General features: G+C 34.3%; 2 protein-coding genes across 2 annotated transcripts; both read right to left on the reverse strand.

The window, feature by feature from the left end:
- Nucleotides 1–356: 356 nt before the first annotated feature.
- LOC124848667 (vacuolar protein sorting-associated protein 53 A-like) lies at nt 357–13,154 on the reverse strand. Its single transcript, XM_047326420.2, has 24 exons — nt 12,867–13,154; nt 12,693–12,787; nt 12,549–12,605; nt 12,307–12,457; nt 12,107–12,177; nt 10,550–10,674; nt 10,169–10,329; nt 9,932–10,073; nt 9,476–9,539; nt 9,078–9,263; nt 8,924–8,965; nt 8,330–8,434; nt 8,189–8,248; nt 7,890–7,967; nt 4,755–4,862; nt 4,582–4,647; nt 4,417–4,494; nt 4,213–4,346; nt 4,032–4,125; nt 3,640–3,717; nt 2,631–2,693; nt 1,795–1,863; nt 1,514–1,609; nt 357–810 (listed from the first exon to the last, which is right to left on the reverse strand). Exons 1-24 carry the CDS (start codon nt 12,913–12,915, stop codon nt 520–522), a joined length of 2,463 nt encoding a protein of 820 aa, XP_047182376.2. The 5' UTR covers nt 12,916–13,154; the 3' UTR covers nt 357–519.
- LOC124848666 (vacuolar protein sorting-associated protein 53 A) lies at nt 12,984–27,359 on the reverse strand. The gene is made up of 24 exons (XM_088115919.1): nt 27,089–27,359; nt 26,915–27,009; nt 26,771–26,827; nt 26,529–26,679; nt 26,329–26,399; nt 24,772–24,896; nt 24,391–24,551; nt 24,154–24,295; nt 23,698–23,761; nt 23,300–23,485; nt 23,146–23,187; nt 22,552–22,656; nt 22,411–22,470; nt 22,112–22,189; nt 18,979–19,086; nt 18,806–18,871; nt 18,641–18,718; nt 18,437–18,570; nt 18,256–18,349; nt 17,864–17,941; nt 16,855–16,917; nt 16,019–16,087; nt 15,696–15,833; nt 12,984–13,136 (listed from the first exon to the last, which is right to left on the reverse strand). Exons 1-24 carry the CDS (start codon nt 27,135–27,137, stop codon nt 12,984–12,986), a joined length of 2,367 nt encoding a protein of 788 aa, XP_087972045.1. The 5' UTR covers nt 27,138–27,359.
- Between the last annotated feature and the right edge of the window lie 345 nt (nt 27,360–27,704).

Below are 27,704 nucleotides of genomic sequence, written 5' to 3' on the forward strand. Positions count from 1 at the left end.
TGTGTTCGATTATATTGATTTTTTAAAAACTAAATTTGATTTGATTTTATAGAAGTAGTGTATGACTTAAGTTAAAAACTTGTGATTTTTTTCTAATGTCTCAGTTAATTTCAAAAAACACAGTTTACATGATTAACATTTCATTTACTAACAGGTGTATTCCATTGTCCTCTTAGCCCAACATCGTCCACAAGGCTCTAGAAAAAATCTCAAGATCAATCACACAAAATTCAACAGTCTCACAATGGAGCAAACAGACATGACAATTTTAACAGCCCATGATAGTGTGAACAGTAAGTAATCGGGGCAGTAACAAGCAACAGATAAGAAGAATCATTTACGAGCTACAGAAAAAATGATACAAATTTGTAGACAGATCTCTTTATTATCAGCTTTCAGTTGTTCAAGTGAAATGAGATGAACATGATATTAAACTTACATAAAGAATGAAAGAGAAGAAAAAAAACACTAAAGGCTTAGGGTACCGGCCAAAAAATTGGGGTTGTAGCACTCTCTTGATCATGGATTAAAGAGCTTTCTGAAAGGACCATCTTTCCGGTCTTTGGCAGCTTCTGTTAGAGCTAGGAACCGCTTGAACCCAGTGGTGGCAGCTCCTCGTCCAAGTGCAGCAGCTCTAGTTAGAACATCCTCTCTCGATGCTATGAGTCCAACCGCAGAGGGGCTAGGTACTACAGGAGCTACTGGAGGAGCAGCTGGAACAATTGTAGGTGCAACCTGAGTTTGCTTAATTCCAGGCCCAAGTTTGTTGAAGTCATCAAGAATGCTTTGTTGATCAGCTTTTTTCAGACCCTGAAAACACAACTCAAATCATCCACACATTACAAATCATACATTCAGTTGGATCTGAAAAACCAAATGATTTGCCTCATGTGATAGAATCCATAAGCAAAGCATGAACCATTACTGAATATTAACTAATATAGTTAATTGAAATATTGGTTTATTTTGTACATATTTTCAGTTGAATTTATGCAATGCATGCTCCTCATCAGTCCGATTCTTCAGCAATTATATCAGTACCTTCATATAATTTTGAACATATTCCAAGTGTTTCCATGCAAGCTCCTCAAGTTTGCAATATAGCACTACTTTCCTTAGATTTAATGTCCATTGAATTACAGATCCTTGATCTGCTCCAATGACAGATTTGATAAATTACTAATTTTCACCAATTGAGTCTTCTAAGTGCTTCTTTGTTAGCTTCTCAAATTTTCCATGTAACATTGCTGCTACTATCCTTAGAGGATGACATTTGCTTATGACTGTTCAGCTAGAATTAATAAGCCTCATTGACAATGAACTGAATAATTTATTTCCTATAATTAATTGACAATGAATCAGTCGTGAACATAATCATAAATTTATTTCCTATATTCTATACGAGCAGCCTTGGCAGACCTCATCTCCATAAACAGAGGTCTAGAACAAAGAAATAATGCAAAAACCAGCAATCAATCAACCAGAGATTTCGATAGAACAAGCTAATTATAACCTTAAGCTCCAGGATGCGTTGGAATTCCATGGGTGTACCCTCAGGTAGCAATGCACGATAAGTATCTGCTACAGAATCAACTGGAGAAAGTATAACCTGATCACGGACATTCATACAAATTTGTCAGAAGGAATTAATTTCACTGTTGGCTTTGATTGAGTTTTAGGTTGAAGTATTTTTCTATTAATAAACTCCTTTAGATGTCTTAACACCAAATAAGCTATAACCCAAACACAATTATTTTTACATAATAACATTTTACTAATAAACGCACAACAAACCTTCAAAAGGGCCTCAGCTTTGCTCATCTCGCGGCTCACAAACTTGGAATAACTAGCAGCACCTGATGTCTATCACAAAAAAAAAGAAAATAGTTAGTCTAAGGAGATAAACCAGTGACAAGCATGCAACAAATTTATAAGTAGAGATGTAAACACAATGTCATTTTCACTATTAACTTATTTGACAATGGATTCTAGACTACTTGAAGATAGTTTTGTCAATGCAGTGCAATAAAGCTCATATGCGTCATAAAATAGCTGGTTGGTCAAGAAAGTCACATCAATCAGATTATTATTGTTTCCTACTTGGTCTCCGAGTTAGGCAACCAAATCTTATCTCACTATCCTAGCACCTCTCATTTTAATGAACTGTAATGCAAATTAGAGTACAAACCGTGTATTGATTGATATTTAAGCATTACTACCAACGGGAAGGTAGATTCTTTAAGCATTGACTCAAAGAGATGGATATCCAACAAAATCTGAAATATCAATTTCTATTCACTTCGGTTTGATTCTAAAATATCAATTTCTAGTCCAGGTTTATGTGTATTTTATCTTTGAAATTTTATGATCAATAAATATCGTCCATCCCAAACCTAGAGCTGGAAATATATTTTGAGTTTCTTGTAAAAGAAGCATTTGCACAGTAAAGTGAAAATTCCCGGAAAAGAAACACTTGAAAATGGAGTTGTCAAATTAATGTAAGCAAGGAGAGAGGGACAAATGGTCATCAGAACAGCATAGGTTATCATGATGGTGATATTTCTTGCAGTACAAACATCATACCAAGTTATATTTAAGCAGTAGAAACTATTAAATACAAATTATATCACCTGTCTACCAAGGGAAGGAACTTCAAGAAGAATCGTCTTAACAGCTTGGGTATCCAATAGCATCTGCAGAAATCAGTTCGTTAGTTTATTAACATCATAAATTGGGTTGCAAGAGCTCCTTGGAAGCTTAGATTATTATGATTACAAAAGGAAGCAAAGGGCTCTTCTTACCACATCAAATATTTAATTGTAGTCATGATACAAAATAGAAAAGAGTCATTGCGTTATTCATGTTGTTATTTAAGATATTAATATATTTCTTATTTTTATGGATTTTATCTTTGAAAAGAAATCTAGTTTAAGGAACTTTTTATTTTAGTAAGACCATATACCTAAATATGATTTATCTTTCATTTATGATTTATTTGGGTGATAAGTACCTTTAAGGTGTATTATGTAATTAAGTCATTAGCATAATTGTATGTCCTTTATCCAGAGAATATATGAAAACTTGAGTCAGTGGGGCACTCCACCCAAAAGGAACAATCTAGGATCAGGGGAGAACCCAGCCAAATGTAGTACTCTTTTTGTTCATTTGTTTGTGGTGTACCTTACAAAGAGGAACACTCTGGGTTATACACTTTACCTGCCAAAAACTATGGTGGGGGCGAACATTATGGGCTCTAAAGTCTAAACCTTTTTCAGGTATAGACAAGAGAAATGGCTCAATTCATTAAATTATCATTTAAGAGTAAGAATGAAGAAAGTTCAATTTAAAAACTTTCAAAAGAGAAAGTCAGAGACATCATGCAATTAATAACCATCTTCTATGTTGGACATTTTAAAGGGTTCATCACAGGGATCTGATTAGGGTATTTAAGAGGTCCTTCGTTCCTTTCTTTAATTTTAATTTTGGGTTTTGGAAGATACCTTGTCCTCTGCATAGTACTTCCATAATAAATTTGTTTATCCATAAAACATAAACCAGCTCTCAAATAAGAACCTGTCAAAAACTATGCCTTGACTTTACCACTCACGTAAATGAAAGAATTAAAACAATAGTCAGTACCTGTTGAGCTCCAGTTTCTGATATTTGTTTGCACTTGAAAATGTTAGAATAAAAGCGTGGACCAAGAGATGATGCAAGCTGCAGATTAAAATAAAATATTAGATTAAAAAACGTTCAACTAACACATCATGTGTTTACTAGGGATGCTTGAAGTAACAAACTATCAGGAGATATTATCAAGAATAAACTTCAGTAGATATTTCAGAAACAAATGAAGATGAATATGAAATAACAGAACAGTAAATTCAAAAGAAAAGATTATATTATAAAAAAAATAATATATACTTGATTAATTATAAAACTGTAAATATTATGCTATAAGAGAAACTGTCCTGAGCTTTCACATAAAGAAACAAAAGTTGCATGTATTTAATCTGTGTTATAGAGATCACCTTGTCCAGGAAGAACTGAAAGTAGATGGGTGAAAGAAGACTTCCAAGTGCAGGAATGCTAGTGGTTAAGATCGAATTTATAGCATTAACATACCTGCATGACAATAGTACAGTTAAAATAATTAACTTTGTCATAAAATATATAATCATTTGATATATTTTATCAAGGAATTCAACTGACTCTGATTGATCACCAACACTCTCAAGGGTACCCCAAGGCACTCGGGTCATTGCAGCCATTTCAATGTCAAATTTAGTTTCCAGACCATGCACCAAGGTCACCAATGATTTTGTTATAACGGCTGAGAACTCATCCTGTATATATCTCCGTTAGAATGAGAGCTGTAGAAAAAAAAACACTTACTAAGAGAGAAGGTATTAATACCTGCACTTCAGACATATCCACCCCTTCTGCATATTGAGGGTCAATTATTTTAGACACGCTTTCAGCCAGTTCACCAGCCTATCAAGTACAAAGCTAAAAGTCAGTAAATCAGTCTTCAGGCATTTACTCGTTATCAAATGGATGAAAAAGGTCAAAGAAACCAACCGTTTTGTGGCAATATTCTGCTGAATTTACAATGTAACAAATCACTCTTTCGTCCCTATCAGATGTCTGTTAAACATTTCCAGAGAATAAAAACACACACATGATGAAAGCTGTTTGACAGCATTAATATGCAACTTCTCACTATGATGCATAACCAGTTGCTTTGAAAATACCTTTATTTGTCCATCCATGCCTGTGGCTGCTGCAACAATTCCAGTTCCCCCCTTTGGGAGTCTAGCAAAGAGCTTTGTAGCATACGCTTTGAGAACTCTTTGGAAAACCTAAAGATTGAAAGGGAATAAAGTCATAAACTGCATGAAGCTAGACCCATTACAATCCAGTATGCACTGCAATTGAAAATCAATTTACTTTCAGCCACAAAGTTAAAAAATACTACTTTTAATACTTCAAAACTTAAAACACTATAGCCAAAGATGACACATCCTTCTTACTAATTTTTCTACCACATTCAACTACACTTAATACTAACATAAGCTAAAACGGGAAACTCTTGAATAAGATGTGGGGCAAATATTTTGTGTCATCACTTAATTATATCAAACAGTTCTGCAAAAGAAAATGCTGTTTAACCTGATACAAGCCATGATACTCCAGGATCAGATAACTCACTCTTTGTCTTCTCTCTTTTTATTTTTGAAAGGAAAAAATATAATTATAAGACATAAAATATGTAGGAGGAAAATAATATATTATCTTAAACTGATAGGATATAGGGTGATAGAATATAATGGGTTTAGGATAGAAGGAAGAGGAAATGAGAGGGCAGTTAGGAGGGAAGATTTCTTTGACAGTTAGTTAGTTAGTGGGAAGGGGAAGAGAAACTTTATAAATGTGTTCTGTACATGGGGCATGATTGATTTTTGTATTCATTTGAGTATAGACAGGAACATTTGTTCTGTGGAGGGGGATTAGGCTCCCGTATAGTGTTGTATGTATATCTTGTTGAATAGAAATACAAAAACCCATTCTTTTTACAATATGAGTTCTTGATTGTGAGTGAGTGATTGTTTTAGATAGGTTTCATACCTAGAAACCTATCAATTGGTCCGACTTGCCAAATATCCTTAGGAGAGGAGTGTTGGATCATTGGGAGAGAACTGTGATGGAAGGAAGAGTGAAGGCTTTGGAGGGAAGAATAAATGCCCTGGAGGGAATGATGGAATCTGTGAAGAGGTGGGCCAGCGAACAGAAAAGGGAGCTAGCAGTATGGAGAAGAAATATCCAAGAAATAAAAGAAATGCTGCAGAAATCCAAGAATCACAGAAAGGGCTCAAAAAGAAGTAAGAAATCTGACAAGAAAGGAAAGAAAGAGGGAGAAACAGGTAAGGATGTTGTGCAAGATAGTATGCTAGACATCAAGAAAGCCAAGAAACTTTTAGATGGAGGAGAAACAGATAACAGCGCAAAGGAAGGGGTTGTCCAATACTGTGAGGGGGATGTTTTTACCATCACATCAGGGAGTAGAGGGTCAAAAATTGTTGTTTTGAGTGATGATTGCTTTGCAAGAATTAGAGGGCAAGAGAGGAGAGAATAAAATATATGTGAAGAAGGCAATGGCGAAAACTGTGATGAAGACATTGGGGCGGAAGTGGTTGAGAAAGTGGCAGAAGTTGCTGCTGTAAGGATGGATAATGTGACAAATGTTGGTAGAGAAAATACATTAGATGAAGACCATGATGGGAAGGTTGTAACTCTTGCTTCTCCAAGTAAAGTTGCAAAAGCTGCTATTTTTAGTGAAGATAGAGTGGTAGGTATGTCAAAACAATGAAGAAAGGGGAAGAGTTGTTGAGGTCTAGGGTTAAAACAGTGGTGTCAGGGAGTGAGTGACCCAGCTGTGGTCTGGGTGTCCATGGGTGCATCCACTAGGGTTGTTACAGATCCATTTCCTGAAATTACTGAGGTTATAACACCTGCAGATCTAGCTTCTAGTAACAGCCACAAAGGAATTTCCAGCTTTTTTTGCAGAATCTTTATTAACTAGCCATCTTATACTACTCACAGTGGTGAAAGGTAAAGATGGTAGGAAAGAAACTTCAGGAATGGAAGCAGTGCAAACAGTCTTAGAAGCAAACTTGTGCTCCACAGTGTAAGAGGTCACAGGTCAGAATGCAGTATAGAACAGTCATATGGTCTAGGGGAATCTTAGAAAAGGAGCAGTTCTTATTAATGGAAGAAATGGAGTCAATAATTCTCTCATATAGACCACCACCCAAGCCTCCTGACTTGAATTGGAGGGTAGTAACCAGTGGGTTCCCTTCATATGATAACACGAGGATGAAGAGGAGCCATGAGATCAAGCTTCCCGGTTCCAACCTTGAGGACAAGGTTGTTCTGCAACGGGGTGTAATGATAGGATATAGGGTGATAGAATATAATGGGTTTAGGATAGAAGGAAGAAGAAATGAGAGGGCAGTTAGGAGGGAAGAGTTCTTTGACAGTTAGTTAGTTAGTGGGAAGGGGAAGAGAGACTTTATAAATAGGATGTGTGTTCTGTACAGGGGGCATGATTAATTTTTGTATTCATTTGAGTATAGACAGGAACATTTATCCTGTGGAGGGGGATTAGGCTCCCGTATAGTGTTGTATGTGTACCTTGTTGAATAGAAATACAGAAATCTATTCTTTTTACAGCATGAGTTCTTGATTGTGAGTGAGTGATTGTTTTAGATAGGTTTCATACCCAGAAACCAAACATAAACACTAAAGAAACACTTTGAACATCCAGAGTGGACTCTTGACTAACACATTAACAATAAAAGATAATAACTTCTAATCAAACTGAAATGTGAGGAAAACACTCTATTATTAAGCTTCATTAAGAGAGGTGCATTAAAATAATAACAACATTGTAAGGACTAATGATATTACAACACTCACTGAAACGATGCCTATTATTCTGCTTCTTTTACTAGTGTTCTCAATTCAAGGAATCCCATCTTTAACAGAGTTCAAGTAATTGTCATACTTGAGTAGGCACAACCACTAATAAGCAAATAGATGGAATGGAACCCTTCAACTTTATTTGAGCAAGGACTTTTTTTTTCTTTATTAATGAAGTTCATCTGATACAAGTAAATAGGTTGACATAATTTTTATTTCAATGGACATTATGAGCAATAGTCCAAAATTTGGACACAAACAATAGTACATCATTATATTTTGATTTCAATGGCTACACAACTATCATAACAAGGAAAATAAAAAGGCAGAAAATGAGTTAAAAGCTTATGCATTATCACTTCTTATATAAAATAGAAACATTAAACTAAAAAATTACAAAACTTTACCTTCAACAGATTGAATAGTGTCTGGTTCTTTGTTAAAGCACTGCATCTCTTCAAGCTTCTCTTGATAATAAGAAACAACTATGTAGCACGACACAGAGAAATCAAGTAAATACAAAGCATATCAAAAACTGATTGTGAAAGGGGCAAAAAAATATTTAAGCTATTTAGCCACATTAGTCTTTCACAACAGTTAAGCAGATACCAGCTATAAGAACTTCTAAGAGCTGACAAGACATGAAATAATAAAGAGGCAAATTACACTGCTCTAACATAACCTGCTAAGAGATCGAAGGACTCACCTGCATGCTACTGGATAAAACATTACTCTGACTTCCCTCCTCAATATCCCATGTCTCCTCCTATAGTGAATGAAACGTTTAATCAAGATTAAAAAAATAAGTAAATAACAGAACACCTCTAAAAGGTGATACACAAATTACCTGTACTAGTTTCTCCAGACTTTCCATTAGCGTCTTCTCTTCCAATTCTACATATACTGTTAAGTGAGGCTCAAAGCAAGATGAAATAATTCCACGGAAGTTGAACTGTCCAAAAAACACAAATGTCTGTCAGGTTTGTCTTGGCAAAATAGGCCAATAGGAACAAAATGAGAAAACCTCCAACAAAGCCACAACTACAACCAACAGTATTTGTGAAATCAAGAAAATATAATCCACAAAATTCTTGTGTTTCTATTATGGAGAAAAAGTAAGAGAAAATAACCTTGACTCGAGATTTTTTAAACTAAAAGCAATGTCATAAGGTATAATACATCCTCTTTGGGGGTGTAAGAAAGTACTAAGTATGTTGTGTCACAAACTTAACTAGGAATTATTGCATAAATAGCCACACAGCAGAAAACAGTGACCAAGAAAGGAAAGAAAAAAAATCACTGAAAGACAAACCAAAAAGGTTAATTCCTAAAGCATTTATATCGTCATGACAGCATAATATCTCAGACCACAATGTAAACATATGTACTTAATCTATAAAATCAATTATATAAATTGAACTGTAGTCAAGTGAGACCGTACCCCAGCTCCAGGCACTGCCAAATCTTTAGTTCCATCTTTCTCCTATTTATACAAAAATTAAAACATGACAATCATTTGATAATTACAATTTTGAAAGGAGAAGAAAATAACTTATAAATAAGCACTGTTAACTTCAAAAATTTATAAAACATACTTCAGTGTCACCTCCTTGATGTGCAGCAAGCTTTTTTTCATACTTCTTCCGGATATCGGAGGCACTATTACTAGAATTAGTCCCCCTACCGATTTCTTCGATCTCATTTGCAATTTCTCTGTTTTGAGTGCCTCCCCCAAATTTCTCAGCCAATTCATCCTCAAACTCTAAAGTTCTTTGTAAAGCCTGTAAGAAATTGACAGATGAAACACCGAAATAACAAAAAAATGTAAGTGTTTTCATCTGAAATACAAAATTGACAGCTTTCGTACATTGTAACCAGCCTCTGTAAAATAACATAAGAACATCCATTGACAGTTATATTGTAATTAAAGGTCCTGGGAATGGGAAATGGATAGAAAACAGTATCATCAGTATTGTATTACTCAATGGCTTACCAATAACAAGGTTCCAACATCTGGCTTTTCCTTTAGATTAGCAAGAATGTCCTCAAGTTGTTTTCTGTAAAAACAAGTGTCATAAACCCAATAATGTTTTCTATACAATAACCAGAACTAAATTTATTACATTTGAAATGACAATATTCTGTAAAATGCTTAATTCCATCACAACATTTTGGCAAAACCATAACATAAAATATACAACAAAACATCCAAAAACATTTTTGTAAATGATCGGAAATTCAATGTCAGATGTAAGGAAAACGAGGTTCGAGTAACATTCCCAAACTTCCGCAATACATTTATTCATATTCAATAAATTAAAATGTCATTTCGCAACACACAATGGGTAAACGGGTTTTACTATGGCCATGGTTTTTTTAATGAAGAAGGCGTGAATGTTGTCATACAACTTATATTATGATGGTTTGAATAAACAAGTAAATACCATACCTCGTCTTCTTGCAAAATAGGATGCAGAGCCGATATGAAACATGCCACGAAAGTGGAAAGATTTTCCAAATTTCTTCATTTGATCTCATTCGGCGCTTAATCCATGCATATCTTCGTTCGGTTTTGTCCAACTTCGCAAGCTCTAGAAATGTGGAAAAAGATAACAAAATATAGAAATTTGACAAGAACCCTCTGAATTAATTTATACAATTAATGTAGCACATAAATCAAACATACCAGCTCCTTCAAAAATTTGTTCATACGAAGTAAGCTCCCTATTGCAGAAATTATTTACCAATTCTTCCCTTACAGAAGGCTCTAATGCATCAACAACCAGGCAGGCATCAGACAACTGCTGTAGCAAATTAGTTTCTTCTGACTCCTTTCCAGTACCTAAGCTGAGACAAAAACAGAAAATTGAGAAAGCCAGTTACACATAGCCTCTTTGGATCAAACAGCTTCTACAACAAGTACTGTTAATAGCAAGTCATAAAAGAAATATTAGGAAAAAATAATAGATGAGCAATCTAAAGAAACATGGTAAATCCAGTTCGTATTGTAGTGCCTGTAGAGATTTCCAAACAGAGCAGAAGATGGAAATCTGTAAGAATAATATACCTAGAAAAATCAGAAAACACATGTGACTTGAGTATTTGCTTGATATTCTTAAACTTCTCCCTCAGTTCCAAGATCTTCGGGATATCCCTATAGGCTTCAAAATGACTACATAACTGGTTCACTGCCTGAAATACAAGATAACAGCATGAATAAATCGATAGACAAACAAAAGAAAGAAGTTGAGTTTACAGATTAGTAAATTAAAACAATAAGCATAACTTTCTATATCAAATATATGAAAAAAGGACCATAAACCATGATCAAATACTGAAGACCGAATAAACCACAGAAGACTTCAAAGGTACAGTATTTGGGCGAATTATTGCACTTAGCATCGGGTTTAAGAACCACTTTCTGGATAAAATAAGAAATAATAGCTTAGGGTTTTCAGGAAGCTGGAAAAAAATAAACAATTATTTCTTCAAAATAAGTTTAACCATATATGTATTTGATAGTAGATGGTTTTAATTTTGAAAAAATTATTCCAGTTAAAATTGAATCTGAAGAGAAGTGATTTATGTTTGGGAACTTAGTGTCTCAAAAGTAAGTTTGTAGTGAAACTTAATATCTAATTCTCAACTTAACGTAAAAGTTTCTTATTTTAGAATCATGTTTAATCATATCTTGCAGTCTGAAACATAAACCATAAGCTTTTCCAGATATTTGTATGTTCAGTAATTACAAAATCCAGGCAAGCTGAAACCACATGCTTAGCTGCTGCACTAATGCAAACAGTAGCCTATACAGCAATAACAATCACAAACAACCAGGCCATATCCCACCACCTGCAGATACAAATTCAAAGAAAAAAAGGGGTGTACACCCAGAAGAAAAAATAAATCAAGGGGATTGATATTAGAAAAACAACTGGTAAATCTAATGAGGTTTCGTTACTAGAGCTGAAACATCCAACAGCCTATTTGTAACTCCTCCCCTTCTCCCCAAAATTAAGAAAAAGCCTATTTGCTATACATCCTTAGAAAATCTATAGAGATGAGCAAGGATAGAACCTTCCTATGATAAAATTTCTATACATTGTCCACTCTTTATCATTTGACTAAGGTGAATTAAATGTGGAAGATATGTTACAAGGAGACACCTTTGCGGGGAAGACACCATATTAAATCACTTTACTTCTCATAAAAATTCTCTCCATATCTACAATGACGGAGATGCCTTCTTATACATCACAATAACTACATTTCCCCTTCAATACAGAATGAAATATGTCATTTGACTCAATCAATGATCCTTTAAAAATTCTTTAGTGAACTAATTTACCACTAGATGTAGTGCAAGAAAAGATATGCAAAAGCAAAACAATCAAATATTATTGTTTAAAATCAATGATAAAGCTTAAAAGTTAAAACCGTAACGCTTTGCAGAGGCAACTGAAAGCCTCAAACTGCTAAACAACTAATAAGCAAACCCCATTAACAAGCTCCAATGCAAATACATCCTACACTAACACAATAATCAGAGATATCAACAGTTAATCACACAAATGCGGACAATGCGATACACAACAGTAAACCGTGCAGTAATTATATTGGATACCTCCAGCTGTGCAGCTGCCTCTTTATACTGACGCTTTGAAGCCATCACTTGAAGCTGTTCAACAGCAGAGACTGCCATATAATAGGTAAGTTTGTTGAAGTAAAGGATAAAAAAGCGTCTACGCGTCAAAAAAATTTACCAAGCAAGATTTACCAAGCATGCAACAGACTATAGAACAGAGGCGTAAAAGCAAGATTTACCAAGCATTGTAAGACGATGAAGTGCAGTAATTGTGGTAGTTATATGCTTCTTCGCGAAGTCCAGTTTCTTAATGTCACGGCATATTTCTTGAACCATTGTCTCACTCTGCACAGCTTTAGTTTTTATCTCTCGGATCTTATACATAAGCTCCTGCATTTACAGAGCAAGGCACTGATAAAACGCACGCGTCGAAACACAAAGGTCGAAGCAGGAAACTAAACTACTTCCCACGCGCGCATACCTCGACGGCACGTGTGGCGGCTGCGAGATCTTCCTTCGCCTTAGTTCCTGAATTGCTCTGAAATCAGAGAATCGGAGGTATGAGAGAGCGAAAACGACGGAACAAATCCAAACCAGGCGACGTTAATTGAAGAGATTTTAACACCTGTTGGCGAACGGCGGTGAGGATTCCAGCATCTACGGTGCGAATCTCGTTCTGGATTTTCTGCATCAGCGGCTCCACGCCGGAGAGAGACGCCTCTGCATAGCGAAACGCGGATTTGATAAGCGAAACGTTGGAATAAAAGCGTTGCAAGTGAGATTGGGATTTGTGGCGTACCGTTGGGGAACATCTGGTTGATGTACTCCAGAGCGCTTGACTTGTCCATTGGTGAGGGCGAGAATGAGCTCAATCAGAAATGCATGAACGAGGATGGCGATGGTAACGTTCGGATCTCTAGATACGCGTGTTCAACGCCATTGATGCTCTTCGATTTCCGGTGGATCCGACTGCAGAAGTGTCTGCTACGACGCTGGTGATACTGCTACTTTTCGTCTTCTTCTTCAACCTCTGGACACTGCTCTCTAATACATCAGACTCCGAGGACTCCTACTGAAAATTTCATTAGAACAAAAAAAAACTAAAATGTTATTGCTTAAAATCTAAATCTACAATTTATTATTTATTTAATTTAAGTAACTGTAAATTAATATATATATTTTTTTAAATATGCTAACACTTTAAATTATTGCTTATATTTTTTTTCAATTTCATATGTTTTATCGTAAATTTTGTTGTCTTTAAACATGGTTGATCAAATTAATCTAATGGATGTCTTTTAATTTATATTTTTTTTTTTTGACAATTTCTACATTATCACCTACAAAACACATTTTTTAATAAAACTCATTCATCATTTTATACTAATGATATTTTACTTAAGTAACGATAATATCATTCTTATATTAGCATGTTAAAATAAAAATAAATAAATAATAGTCTAATTTTTTTTACAAAAATTTAATTAAAAATACTTAAATTTATCATTAACTTTAAAAATAATTAATCCTAGATTAAAAAAGGAGTTAAAATCAACATTAGTCAAATAAAATATAGATTAATACAATTTGATGTAAAAAATTATTTAAATCCTTTATTATAATAATAAAACTAATGATTTTCATTATTAATACTTTATTAAGAACCTTAATAGATAAATTTGTTAACTTTTCCTTTTTCTTTTTTCATTTTGACATGGTTATATTGCAAGCCACCCAACTAATATGTCTATTGTAGGATGTTCTAGTGTATTTGAAAAAGAAGGTAAAACAAACATTTGTCATTTTTCTTCATAAGCTCTAAACATTTATTAATTTAGTTAATTTGACATGAAGTTACACATTTTTTAATGTATTATTTTCTATATTTTTTCATATCATCATGTATATAATTTTCCTTTACATGTATTTGGTTTAGTATATTTTGTACATAATATCGCTTTCCATATAAAAAAAGGAAAATGACACTTGAACAACCATTTTTGACAACATTTAGACACGCGCACACGTGTCAAAATCTGAGTGGTCCAGTTGGAAAAATTAAATGAAAATGGACCACTCAGATTTTGACACGTGTGCGCGTGTCTAAATGTTGTCAAAAATGGTTGTTCAAGTATCATTTTCCATAAAAAAACTTTAGTTTTTTCATATACAGTCCGTTATTTGTCTTATACATGTATCACTTCTATTTTTAAATATTTGTAATTTTATCTTCATTTATATTATTACGTGACATACTTTTTCAAAATATGTTTTATATATATGTTAAATGTTAAGTCAATAAGCGCAGCAATTAATCCAAGTATTAACTTGTACAATTAAAGAAACTAAGATTAAGATAATCAAAGAGAGAAAAATAAGCTAAATTATCTAAGGGTGACTCATTTTAACATTGAATAAGTAATGAAAGTAGTATGCCAAAATTTTTTAAGTCTCATTATGACCATTGGGATTGTTTGAATTCCTGAAATATATTATTAATGCTCCCAGCTGTAGACATTCCTAAGTTATTGAAGGTAATCTGATCTATTTACAAAAAATACAAACTAAAGACTTCAATAACCTATAATACCGTATGGTTAAAGCAACCATTATTATTAGTACTATTACTAATAATATAACAGTACATTTATTGCAATTTTTTTTATTCATGCCAATACTTTTTAAAATATTGAATATGTTTTTAGTTTCTAATCGAAATTAAAATTTGTATTTATTCAAAACTTAACTTTATATATTTTCATCTTTAAGTTTTAAAATAAATTGATTTATTTTTTTTAACCAGTTACATTTCAAATGTTAATATAAAAATATATTTAATCAACTTACTCAAATATTTTCAATTTCAAAATAAATAAATAAAATTATTTTTTTAGTTTAAAGACCATGGCTCCCTTCAACACTATCGTAGCTCCACCCCATCCTCTGTCATTCTTTAATCTGGTATGTTTAGAGTTTAATGATTGTTATAAAGCATTTTACCACCACTCTATGTTTAGGGTTTAATGATTGTTTTTACATTAATGAATCAGAAATTCAAGATTGGCATATCTTAAAGATTAATTATTGAAAAAAATTCATAAAACTTTTGAGAACAGATTTACACTATTAGTGCACAGCATGTATTTTCTCTTAAAAACAGAAAGCATATTTAGCACTAAATACAAATATATGTGGAAAGAAAGGGTATAAAGTGAAAGCAAACACACAATCCTGCTACGTCTTTGGTATATATTCTGTATGTGGTTCCTTCCATTACCTAGCTGAAGTTGCAAAAACGCACCAAACTATTCCTATTGTTTACTAAAAGTAAAGTAAAAGGTATCAAAGTATAGAAGAAACGTCGACTACTCAAATAAAGCATATTGCACTCAAAGGATGAATTGAAGGCATAAAAATTCTGAGCACATGTGCATAGTTACCATATTTAAACAAAGGGCTGGCATAGTTTGTTGTGGTATTTCACAGGAGATGCGCTTGAATATGCGGAATCTCTAACTTCAGCTACCACATTTAATTTAAACAATAATAAGCAGTTCTTGATGTTCACACAAATGATGTTATTTCTTGCAAAGTTTTCACATCTTTGATATAACCCCATCCTAGTCACAGATCTGCATGTGTTNTTTCGATAGAACAAGCTAATTATAACCTTAAGCTCCAGGATGCGTTGGAATTCCATGGGTGTACCCTCAGGTAGCAATGCACGATAAGTATCTGCTACAGAATCAACTGGAGAAAGTATAACCTGATCACGGACATTCATACAAATTTGTCAGAAGGAATTAATTTCACTGTTGGCTTTGATTGAGTTTTAGGTTGAAGTATTTTTCTATTAATAAACTCCTTTAGATGTCTTAACACCAAATAAGCTATAACCCAAACACAATTATTTTTACATAATAACATTTTACTAATAAACGCACAACAAACCTTCAAAAGGGCCTCAGCTTTGCTCATCTCGCGGCTCACAAACTTGGAATAACTAGCAGCACCTGATGTCTATCACAAAAAAAAAGAAAATAGTTAGTCTAAGGAGATAAACCAGTGACAAGCATGCAACAAATTTATAAGTAGAGATGTAAACACAATGTCATTTTCACTATTAACTTATTTGACAATGGATTCTAGACTACTTGAAGATAGTTTTGTCAATGCAGTGCAATAAAGCTCATATGCGCCATAAAATAGCTGGTTGGTCAAGAAAGTCACATCAATCAGATTATTATTGTTTCCTACTTGGTCTCCGAGTTAGGCAACCAAATCTTATCTCACTATCCTAGCACCTCTCATTTTAATGAACTGTAATGCAAATTAGAGTACAAACCGTGTATTGATTGATATTTAAGCATTACTACCAACGGGAAGGTAGATTCTTTAAGCATTGACTCAAAGAGATGGATATCCAACAAAATCTGAAATATCAATTTCTATTCACTTCGGTTTGATTCTAAAATATCAATTTCTAGTCCAGGTTTATGTGTATTTTATCTTTGAAATTTTATGATCAATAAATATCGTCCATCCCAAACCTAGAGCTGGAAATATATTTTGAGTTTCTTGTAAAAGAAGCATTTGCACAGTAAAGTGAAAATTCCCGGAAAAGAAAAACTTGAAAATGGAGTTGTCAAATTAATGTAAGCAAGGAGAGAGGGACAAATGGTCATCAGAACAGCATAGGTTATCATGATGGTGATATTTCTTGCAGTACAAACATCATACCAAGTTATATTTAAGCAGTAGAAACTATTAAATACAAATTATATCACCTGTCTACCAAGGGAAGGAACTTCAAGAAGAATCGTCTTAACAGCTTGGGTATCCAATAGCATCTGCAGAAATCAGTTCGTTAGTTTATTAACATCATAAATTGGGTTGCAAGAGCTCCTTGGAAGCTTAGATTATTATGATTACAAAAGGAAGCAAAGGGCTCTTCTTACCACATCAAATATTTAATTGTAGTCATGATACAAAATAGAAAAGAGTCATTGCGTTATTCATGTTGTTATTTAAGATATTAATATATTTCTTATTTTTATGGATTTTATCTTTGAAAAGAAATCTAGTTTAAGGAACTTTTTATTTTAGTAAGACCATATACCTAAATATGATTTATCTTTCATTTATGATTTATTTGGGTGATAAGTACCTTTAAGGTGTATTATGTAATTAAGTCATTAGCATAATTGTATGTCCTTTATCCAGAGAATATATGAAAACTTGAGTCAGTGGGGCACTCCACCCAAAAGGAACAATCTAGGATCAGGGGAGAACCCAGCCAAATGTAGTACTCTTTTTGTTCATTTGTTTGTGGTGTACCTTACAAAGAGGAACACTCTGGGTTATACACTTTACCTGCCAAAAACTATGGTGGGGGCGAACATTATGGGCTCTAAAGTCTAAACCTTTTTCAGGTATAGACAAGAGAAATGGCTCAATTCATTAAATTATCATTTAAGAGTAAGAATGAAGAAAGTTCAATTTAAAAACTTTCAAAAGAGAAAGTCAGAGACATCATGCAATTAACAACCATCTTCTATGTTGGACATTTTAAAGGGTTCATCACAGGGATCTGATTAGGGTATTTAAGAGGTCCTTCGTTCCTTTCTTTAATTTTAATTTTGGGTTTTGGAAGATACCTTGTCCTCTGCATAGTACTTCCATAATAAATTTGTTTATCCATAAAACATAAACCAGCTCTCAAATAAGAACCTGTCAAAAACTATGCCTTGACTTTACCACTCACGTAAATGAAAGAATTAAAACAATAGTCAGTACCTGTTGAGCTCCAGTTTCTGATATTTGTTTGCACTTGAAAATGTTAGAATAAAAGCGTGGACCAAGAGATGATGCAAGCTGCAGATTAAAATAAAATATTAGATTAAAAAACGTTCAACTAACACATCATGTGTTTACTAGGGATGCTTGAAGTAACAAACTATCAGGAGATATTATCAAGAATAAACTTCAGTAGATATTTCAGAAACAAATGAAGATGAATATGAAATAACAGAACAGTAAATTCAAAAGAAAAGATTATATTATAAAAAAAATAATATATACTTGATTAATTATAAAACTGTAAATATTATGCTATAAGAGAAACTGTCCTGAGCTTTCACATAAAGAAACAAAAGTTGCATGTATTTAATCTGTGTTATAGAGATCACCTTGTCCAGGAAGAACTGAAAGTAGATGGGTGAAAGAAGACTTCCAAGTGCAGGAATGCTAGTGGTTAAGATCGAATTTATAGCATTAACATACCTGCATGACAATAGTACAGTTAAAATAATTAACTTTGTCATAAGATATATAATCATTTGATATATTTTATCAAGGAATTCAACTGACTCTGATTGATCACCAACACTCTCAAGGGTACCCCAAGGCACTCGGGTCATTGCAGCCATTTCAATGTCAAATTTAGTTTCCAGACCATGCACCAAGGTCACCAATGATTTTGTTATAACGGCTGAGAACTCATCCTGTATATATCTCCGTTAGAATGAGAGCTGTAGAAAAAAAAACACTTACTAAGAGAGAAGGTATTAATACCTGCACTTCAGACATATCCACCCCTTCTGCATATTGAGGGTCAATTATTTTAGACACGCTTTCAGCCAGTTCACCAGCCTATCAAGTACAAAGCTAAAAGTCAGTAAATCAGTCTTCAGGCATTTACTCGTTATCAAATGGATGAAAAAGGTCAAAGAAACCAACCGTTTTGTGGCAATATTCTGCTGAATTTACAATGTAACAAATCACTCTTTCGTCCCTATCAGATGTCTGTTAAACATTTCCAGAGAATAAAAACACACACATGATGAAAGCTGTTTGACAGCATTAATATGCAACTTCTCACTATGATGCATAACCAGTTGCTTTGAAAATACCTTTATTTGTCCATCCATGCCTGTGGCTGCTGCAACAATTCCAGTTCCCCCCTTTGGGAGTCTAGCAAAGAGCTTTGTAGCATACGCTTTGAGAACTCTTTGGAAAACCTAAAGATTGAAAGGGAATAAAGTCATAAACTGCATGAAGCTAGACCCATTACAATCCAGTATGCACTGCAATTGAAAATCAATTTACTTTCAGCCACAAAGTTAAAAAATACTACTTTTAATACTTCAAAACTTAAAACACTATAGCCAAAGATGACACATCCTTCTTACTAATTTTTCTACCACATTCAACTACACTTAATACTAACATAAGCTAAAACGGGAAACTCTTGAATAAGATGTGGGGCAAATATTTTGTGTCATCACTTAATTATATCAAACAGTTCTGCAAAAGAAAATGCTGTTTAACCTGATACAAGCCATGATACTCCAGGATCAGATAACTCACTCTTTGTCTTCTCTCTTTTTATTTTTGAAAGGAAAAAAATATAATTATAAGACATAAAATATGTAGGAGGAAAATAATATATTATCTTAAACTGATAGGATATAGGGTGATAGAATATAATGGGTTTAGGATAGAAGGAAGAGGAAATGAGAGGGCAGTTAGGAGGGAAGATTTCTTTGACAGTTAGTTAGTTAGTGGGAAGGGGAAGAGAAACTTTATAAATGTGTTCTGTACATGGGGCATGATTGATTTTTGTATTCATTTGAGTATAGACAGGAACATTTGTTCTGTGGAGGGGGATTAGGCTCCCGTATAGTGTTGTATGTATATCTTGTTGAATAGAAATACAAAAACCCATTCTTTTTACAATATGAGTTCTTGATTGTGAGTGAGTGATTGTTTTAGATAGGTTTCATACCTAGAAACCTATCAATTGGTCCGACTTGCCAAATATCCTTAGGAGAGGAGTGTTGGATCATTGGGAGAGAACTGTGATGGAAGGAAGAGTGAAGGCTTTGGAGGGAAGAATAAATGCCCTGGAGGGAATGATGGAATCTGTGAAGAGGTGGGCCAGCAAACAGAAAAGGGAGCTAGCAGTATGGAGAAGAAATATCCAAGAAATAAAAGAAATGCTGCAGAAATCCAAGAATCACAGAAAGGGCTCAAAAAGAAGTAAGAAATCTGACAAGAAAGGAAAGAAAGAGGGAGAAACAGGTAAGGATGTTGTGCAAGATAGTATGCTAGACATCAAGAAAGCCAAGAAACTTTTAGATGGAGGAGAAACAGATAACAGCGCAAAGGAAGGGGTTGTCCAATACTGTGAGGGGGATGTTTTTACCATCACATCAGGGAGTAGAGGGTCAAAAATTGTTGTTTTGAGTGATGATTGCTTTGCAAGAATTAGAGGGCAAGAGAGGAGAGAATAAAATATATGTGAAGAAGGCAATGGCGAAAACTGTGATGAAGACATTGGGGCGGAAGTGGTTGAGAAAGTGGCAGAAGTTGCTGCTGTAAGGATGGATAATGTGACAAATGTTGGTAGAGAAAATACATTAGATGAAGACCATGATGGGAAGGTTGTAACTCTTGCTTCTCCAAGTAAAGTTGCAAAAGCTGCTATTTTTAGTGAAGATAGAGTGGTAGGTATGTCAAAACAATGAAGAAAGGGGAAGAGTTGTTGAGGTCTAGGGTTAAAACAGTGGTGTCAGGGAGTGAGTGACCCAGCTGTGGTCTGGGTGTCCATGGGTGCATCCACTAGGGTTGTTACAGATCCATTTCCTGAAATTACTGAGGTTATAACACCTGCAGATCTAGCTTCTAGTAACAGCCACAAAGGAATTTCCAGCTTTTTTTGCAGAATCTTTATTAACTAGCCATCTTATACTACTCACAGTGGTGAAAGGTAAAGATGGTAGGAAAGAAACTTCAGGAATGGAAGCAGTGCAAACAGTCTTAGAAGCAAACTTGTGCTCCACAGTGTAAGAGGTCACAGGTCAGAATGCAGTATAGAACAGTCATATGGTCTAGGGGAATCTTAGAAAAGGAGCAGTTCTTATTAATGGAAGAAATGGAGTCAATAATTCTCTCATATAGACCACCACCCAAGCCTCCTGACTTGAATTGGAGGGTAGTAACCAGTGGGTTCCCTTCATATGATAACACGAGGATGAAGAGGAGCCATGAGATCAAGCTTCCCGGTTCCAACCTTGAGGACAAGGTTGTTCTGCAACGGGGTGTAATGATAGGATATAGGGTGATAGAATATAATGGGTTTAGGATAGAAGGAAGAAGAAATGAGAGGGCAGTTAGGAGGGAAGAGTTCTTTGACAGTTAGTTAGTTAGTGGGAAGGGGAAGAGAGACTTTATAAATAGGATGTGTGTTCTGTACAGGGGGCATGATTAATTTTTGTATTCATTTGAGTATAGACAGGAACGTTTATCCTGTGGAGGGGGATTAGGCTCCCGTATAGTGTTGTATGTGTACCTTGTTGAATAGAAATACAGAAATCTATTCTTTTTACAGCATGAGTTCTTGATTGTGAGTGAGTGATTGTTTTAGATAGGTTTCATACCCAGAAACCAAACATAAACACTAAAGAAACACTTTGAACATCCAGAGTGGACTCTTGACTAACACATTAACAATAAAAGATAATAACTTCTAATCAAACTGAAATGTGAGGAAAACACTCTATTATTAAGCTTCATTAAGAGAGGTGCATTAAAATAATAACAACATTGTAAGGACTAATGATATTACAACACTCACTGAAACGATGCCTATTATTCTGCTTCTTTTACTAGTGTTCTCAATTCAAGGAATCCCATCTTTAACAGAGTTCAAGTAATTGTCATACTTGAGTAGGCACAACCACTAATAAGCAAATAGATGGAATGGAACCCTTCAACTTTATTTGAGCAAGGACTTTTTTTTTCTTTATTAATGAAGTTCATCTGATACAAGTAAATAGGTTGACATAATTTTTATTTCAATGGACATTATGAGCAATAGTCCAAAATTTGGACACAAACAATAGTACATCATTATATTTTGATTTCAATGGCTACACAACTATCATAACAAGGAAAATAAAAAGGCAGAAAATGAGTTAAAAGCTTATGCATTATCACTTATATAAAATAGAAACATTAAACTAAAAAATTACAAAACTTTACCTTCAACAGATTGAATAGTGTCTGGTTCTTTGTTAAAGCACTGCATCTCTTCAAGCTTCTCTTGATAATAAGAAACAACTATGTAGCACGACACAGAGAAATCAAGTAAATACAAAGCATATCAAAAACTGATTGTGAAAGGGGCAAAAAAATATTTAAGCTATTTAGCCACATTAGTCTTTCACAACAGTTAAGCAGATACCAGCTATAAGAACTTCTAAGAGCTGACAAGACATGAAATAATAAAGAGGCAAATTACACTGCTCTAACATAACCTGCTAAGAGATCGAAGGACTCACCTGCATGCTACTGGATAAAACATTACTCTGACTTCCCTCCTCAATATCCCATGTCTCCTCCTATAGTGAATGAAACGTTTAATCAAGATTAAAAAAATAAGTAAATAACAGAACACCTCTAAAAGGTGATACACAAATTACCTGTACTAGTTTCTCCAGACTTTCCATTAGCGTCTTCTCTTCCAATTCTACATATACTGTTAAGTGAGGCTCAAAGCAAGATGAAATAATTCCACGGAAGTTGAACTGTCCAAAAAACACAAATGTCTGTCAGGTTTGTCTTGGCAAAATAGGCCAATAGGAACAAAATGAGAAAACCTCCAACAAAGCCACAACTACAACCAACAGTATTTGTGAAATCAAGAAAATATAATCCACAAAATTCTTGTGTTTCTATTATGGAGAAAAAGTAAGAGAAAATAACCTTGACTCGAGATTTTTTAAACTAAAAGCAATGTCATAAGGTATAATACATCCTCTTTGGGGGTGTAAGAAAGTACTAAGTATGTTGTGTCACAAACTTAACTAGGAATTATTGCATAAATAGCCACACAGCAGAAAACAGTGACCAAGAAAGGAAAGAAAAAAAATCACTGAAAGACAAACCAAAAAGGTTAATTCCTAAAGCATTTATATCGTCATGACAGCATAATATCTCAGACCACAATGTAAACATATGTACTTAATCTATAAAATCAATTATATAAATTGAACTGTAGTCAAGTGAGACCGTACCCCAGCTCCAGGCACTGCCAAATCTTTAGTTCCATCTTTCTCCTATTTATACAAAAATTAAAACATGACAATCATTTGATAATTACAATTTTGAAAGGAGAAGAAAATAACTTATAAATAAGCACTGTTAACTTCAAAAATTTATAAAACATACTTCAGTGTCACCTCCTTGATGTGCAGCAAGCTTTTTTTCATACTTCTTCCGGATATCGGAGGCACTATTACTAGAATTAGTCCCCCTACCGATTTCTTCGATCTCATTTGCAATTTCTCTGTTTTGAGTGCCTCCCCCAAATTTCTCAGCCAATTCATCCTCAAACTCTAAAGTTCTTTGTAAAGCCTGTAAGAAATTGACAGATGAAACACCGAAATAACAAAAAAATGTAAGTGTTTTCATCTGAAATACAAAATTGACAGCTTTCGTACATTGTAACCAGCCTCTGTAAAATAACATAAGAACATCCATTGACAGTTATATTGTAATTAAAGGTCCTGGGAATGGGAAATGGATAGAAAACAGTATCATCAGTATTGTATTACTCAATGGCTTACCAATAACAAGGTTCCAACATCTGGCTTTTCCTTTAGATTAGCAAGAATGTCCTCAAGTTGTTTTCTGTAAAAACAAGTGTCATAAACCCAATAATGTTTTCTATACAATAACCAGAACTAAATTTATTACATTTGAAATGACAATATTCTGTAAAATGCTTAATTCCATCACAACATTTTGGCAAAACCATAACATAAAATATACAACAAAACATCCAAAAACATTTTTGTAAATGATCGGAAATTCAATGTCAGATGTAAGGAAAACGAGGTTCGAGTAACATTCCCAAACTTCCGCAATACATTTATTCATATTCAATAAATTAAAATGTCATTTCGCAACACACAATGGGTAAACGGGTTTTACTATGGCCATGGTTTTTTTAATGAAGAAGGCGTGAATGTTGTCATACAACTTATATTATGATGGTTTGAATAAACAAGTAAATACCATACCTCGTCTTCTTGCAAAATAGGATGCAGAGCCGATATGAAACATGCCACGAAAGTGGAAAGATTTTCCAAATTTCTTCATTTGATCTCATTCGGCGCTTAATCCATGCATATCTTCGTTCGGTTTTGTCCAACTTCGCAAGCTCTAGAAATGTGGAAAAAGATAACAAAATATAGAAATTTGACAAGAACCCTCTGAATTAATTTATACAATTAATGTAGCACATAAATCAAACATACCAGCTCCTTCAAAAATTTGTTCATACGAAGTAAGCTCCCTATTGCAGAAATTATTTACCAATTCTTCCCTTACAGAAGGCTCTAATGCATCAACAACCAGGCAGGCATCAGACAACTGCTGTAGCAAATTAGTTTCTTCTGACTCCTTTCCAGTACCTAAGCTGAGACAAAAACAGAAAATTGAGAAAGCCAGTTACACATAGCCTCTTTGGATCAAACAGCTTCTACAACAAGTACTGTTAATAGCAAGTCATAAAAGAAATATTAGGAAAAAATAATAGATGAGCAATCTAAAGAAACATGGTAAATCCAGTTCGTATTGTAGTGCCTGTAGAGATTTCCAAACAGAGCAGAAGATGGAAATCTGTAAGAATAATATACCTAGAAAAATCAGAAAACACATGTGACTTGAGTATTTGCTTGATATTCTTAAACTTCTCCCTCAGTTCCAAGATCTTCGGGATATCCCTATAGGCTTCAAAATGACTACATAACTGGTTCACTGCCTGAAATACAAGATAACAGCATGAATAAATCGATAGACAAACAAAAGAAAGAAGTTGAGTTTACAGATTAGTAAATTAAAACAATAAGCATAACTTTCTATATCAAATATATGAAAAAAGGACCATAAACCATGATCAAATACTGAAGACCGAATAAACCACAGAAGACTTCAAAGGTACAGTATTTGGGCGAATTATTGCACTTAGCATCGGGTTTAAGAACCACTTTCTGGATAAAATAAGAAATAATAGCTTAGGGTTTTCAGGAAGCTGGAAAAAAATAAACAATTATTTCTTCAAAATAAGTTTAACCATATATGTATTTGATAGTAGATGGTTTTAATTTTGAAAAAATTATTCCAGTTAAAATTGAATCTGAAGAGAAGTGATTTATGTTTGGGAACTTAGTGTCTCAAAAGTAAGTTTGTAGTGAAACTTAATATCTAATTCTCAACTTAACGTAAAAGTTTCTTATTTTAGAATCATGTTTAATCATATCTTGCAGTCTGAAACATAAACCATAAGCTTTTCCAGATATTTGTATGTTCAGTAATTACAAAATCCAGGCAAGCTGAAACCACATGCTTAGCTGCTGCACTAATGCAAACAGTAGCCTATACAGCAATAACAATCACAAACAACCAGGCCATATCCCACCACCTGCAGATACAAATTCAAAGAAAAAAAGGGGTGTACACCCGGAAGAAAAAATAAATCAAGGGGATTGATATTAGAAAAACAACTGGTAAATCTAATGAGGTTTCGTTACTAGAGCTGAAACATCCAACAGCCTATTTGTAACTCCTCCCCTTCTCCCCAAAATTAAGAAAAAGCCTATTTGCTATACATCCTTAGAAAATCTATAGAGATGAGCAAGGATAGAACCTTCCTATGATAAAATTTCTATACATTGTCCACTCTTTATCATTTGACTAAGGTGAATTAAATGTGGAAGATATGTTACAAGGAGACACCTTTGCGGGGAAGACACCATATTAAATCACTTTACTTCTCATAAAAATTCTCTCCATATCTACAATGACGGAGATGCCTTCTTATACATCACAATAACTACATTTCCCCTTCAATACAGAATGAAATATGTCATTTGACTCAATCAATGATCCTTTAAAAATTCTTTAGTGAACTAATTTACCACTAGATGTAGTGCAAGAAAAGATATGCAAAAGCAAAACAATCAAATATTATTGTTTAAAATCAATGATAAAGCTTAAAAGTTAAAACCGTAACGCTTTGCAGAGGCAACTGAAAGCCTCAAACTGCTAAACAACTAATAAGCAAACCCCATTAACAAGCTCCAATGCAAATACATCCTACACTAACACAATAATCAGAGATATCAACAGTTAATCACACAAATGCGGACAATGCGATACACAACAGTAAACCGTGCAGTAATTATATTGGATACCTCCAGCTGTGCAGCTGCCTCTTTATACTGACGCTTTGAAGCCATCACTTGAAGCTGTTCAACAGCAGAGACTGCCATATAATAGGTAAGTTTGTTGAAGTAAAGGATAAAAAAGCGTCTACGCGTCAAAAAAATTTACCAAGCAAGATTTACCAAGCATGCAACAGACTATAGAACAGAGGCGTAAAAGCAAGATTTACCAAGCATTGTAAGACGATGAAGTGCAGTAATTGTGGTAGTTATATGCTTCTTCGCGAAGTCCAGTTTCTTAATGTCACGGCATATTTCTTGAACCATTGTCTCACTCTGCACAGCTTTAGTTTTTATCTCTCGGATCTTATACATAAGCTCCTGCATTTACAGAGCAAGGCACTGATAAAACGCACGCGTCGAAACACAAAGGTCGAAGCAGGAAACTAAACTACTTCCCACGCGCGCATACCTCGACGGCACGTGTGGCGGCTGCGAGATCTTCCTTCGCCTTAGTTCCTGAATTGCTCTGAAATCAGAGAATCGGAGGTATGAGAGAGCGAAAACGACGGAACAAATCCAAACCAGGCGACGTTAATTGAAGAGATTTTAACACCTGTTGGCGAACGGCGGTGAGGATTCCAGCATCTACGGTGCGAATCTCGTTCTGGATTTTCTGCATCAGCGGCTCCACGCCGGAGAGAGACGCCTCTGCATAGCGAAACGCGGATTTGATAAGCGAAACGTTGGAATAAAAGCGTTGCAAGTGAGATTGGGATTTGTGGCGTACCGTTGGGGAACATCTGGTTGATGTACTCCAGAGCGCTTGACTTGTCCATTGGTGAGGGCGAGAATGAGCTCAATCAGAAATGCATGAACGAGGATGGCGATGGTAACGTTCGGATCTCTAGATACGCGTGTTCAACGCCATTGATGCTCTTCGATTTCCGGTGGATCCGACTGCAGAAGTGTCTGCTACGACGCTGGTGATACTGCTACTTTTCGTCTTCTTCTTCAACCTCTGGACACTGCTCTCTAATACATCAGACTCCTAGGACTCCTACTGAAAATTTCATTAGAACAAAAAAAAAACTAAAATGTTATTGCTTAAAATCTATATCTACAATTTATTATTTATTTAATTTAAGTAACTGTGAATTAATATATATATATTTTTAAATATGCTAACACTTTAAATTATTGCTTGTATTTTTTTTCAATTTCATATGTTTTATCGTAAATTTTGTTGTCTTTAAACATGGTTGATCAAATTAATCTAATGGATGTCTTTTAATTTATATTTTTTTTTTTGACAATTTCTACATTATCACCTACAAAACACATTTTTTAATAAAACTCATTCATCATTTTATACTAATGATATTTTACTTAAGTAACGATAATAT

Source organism: Vigna umbellata, chromosome 5 (genome assembly GCF_029865625.1).
Source record: "Vigna umbellata cultivar VRB3 chromosome 5, Vumbellata_1.0, whole genome shotgun sequence".
Lineage (NCBI taxonomy): Eukaryota > Viridiplantae > Streptophyta > Magnoliopsida > Fabales > Fabaceae > Vigna > Vigna umbellata.

Coding starts and splice junctions, on each gene's coding strand:
- LOC124848667 (XM_047326420.2), bottom strand. CDS start 12,915: ATGGACAAGTCAAGCGCTCTGGAGTACATCAACCAGATGTTCCCCAAC. Junction 12,178..12,306: donor TCATCGTCTTACAATGCTTG/GTAAATCTTGCT, acceptor ATTATATGGCAG/TCTCTGCTGTTGAACAGCTT. Junction 4,347..4,416: donor TGGATATGTCTGAAGTGCAG/GTATTAATACCT, acceptor AGATATATACAG/GATGAGTTCTCAGCCGTTAT.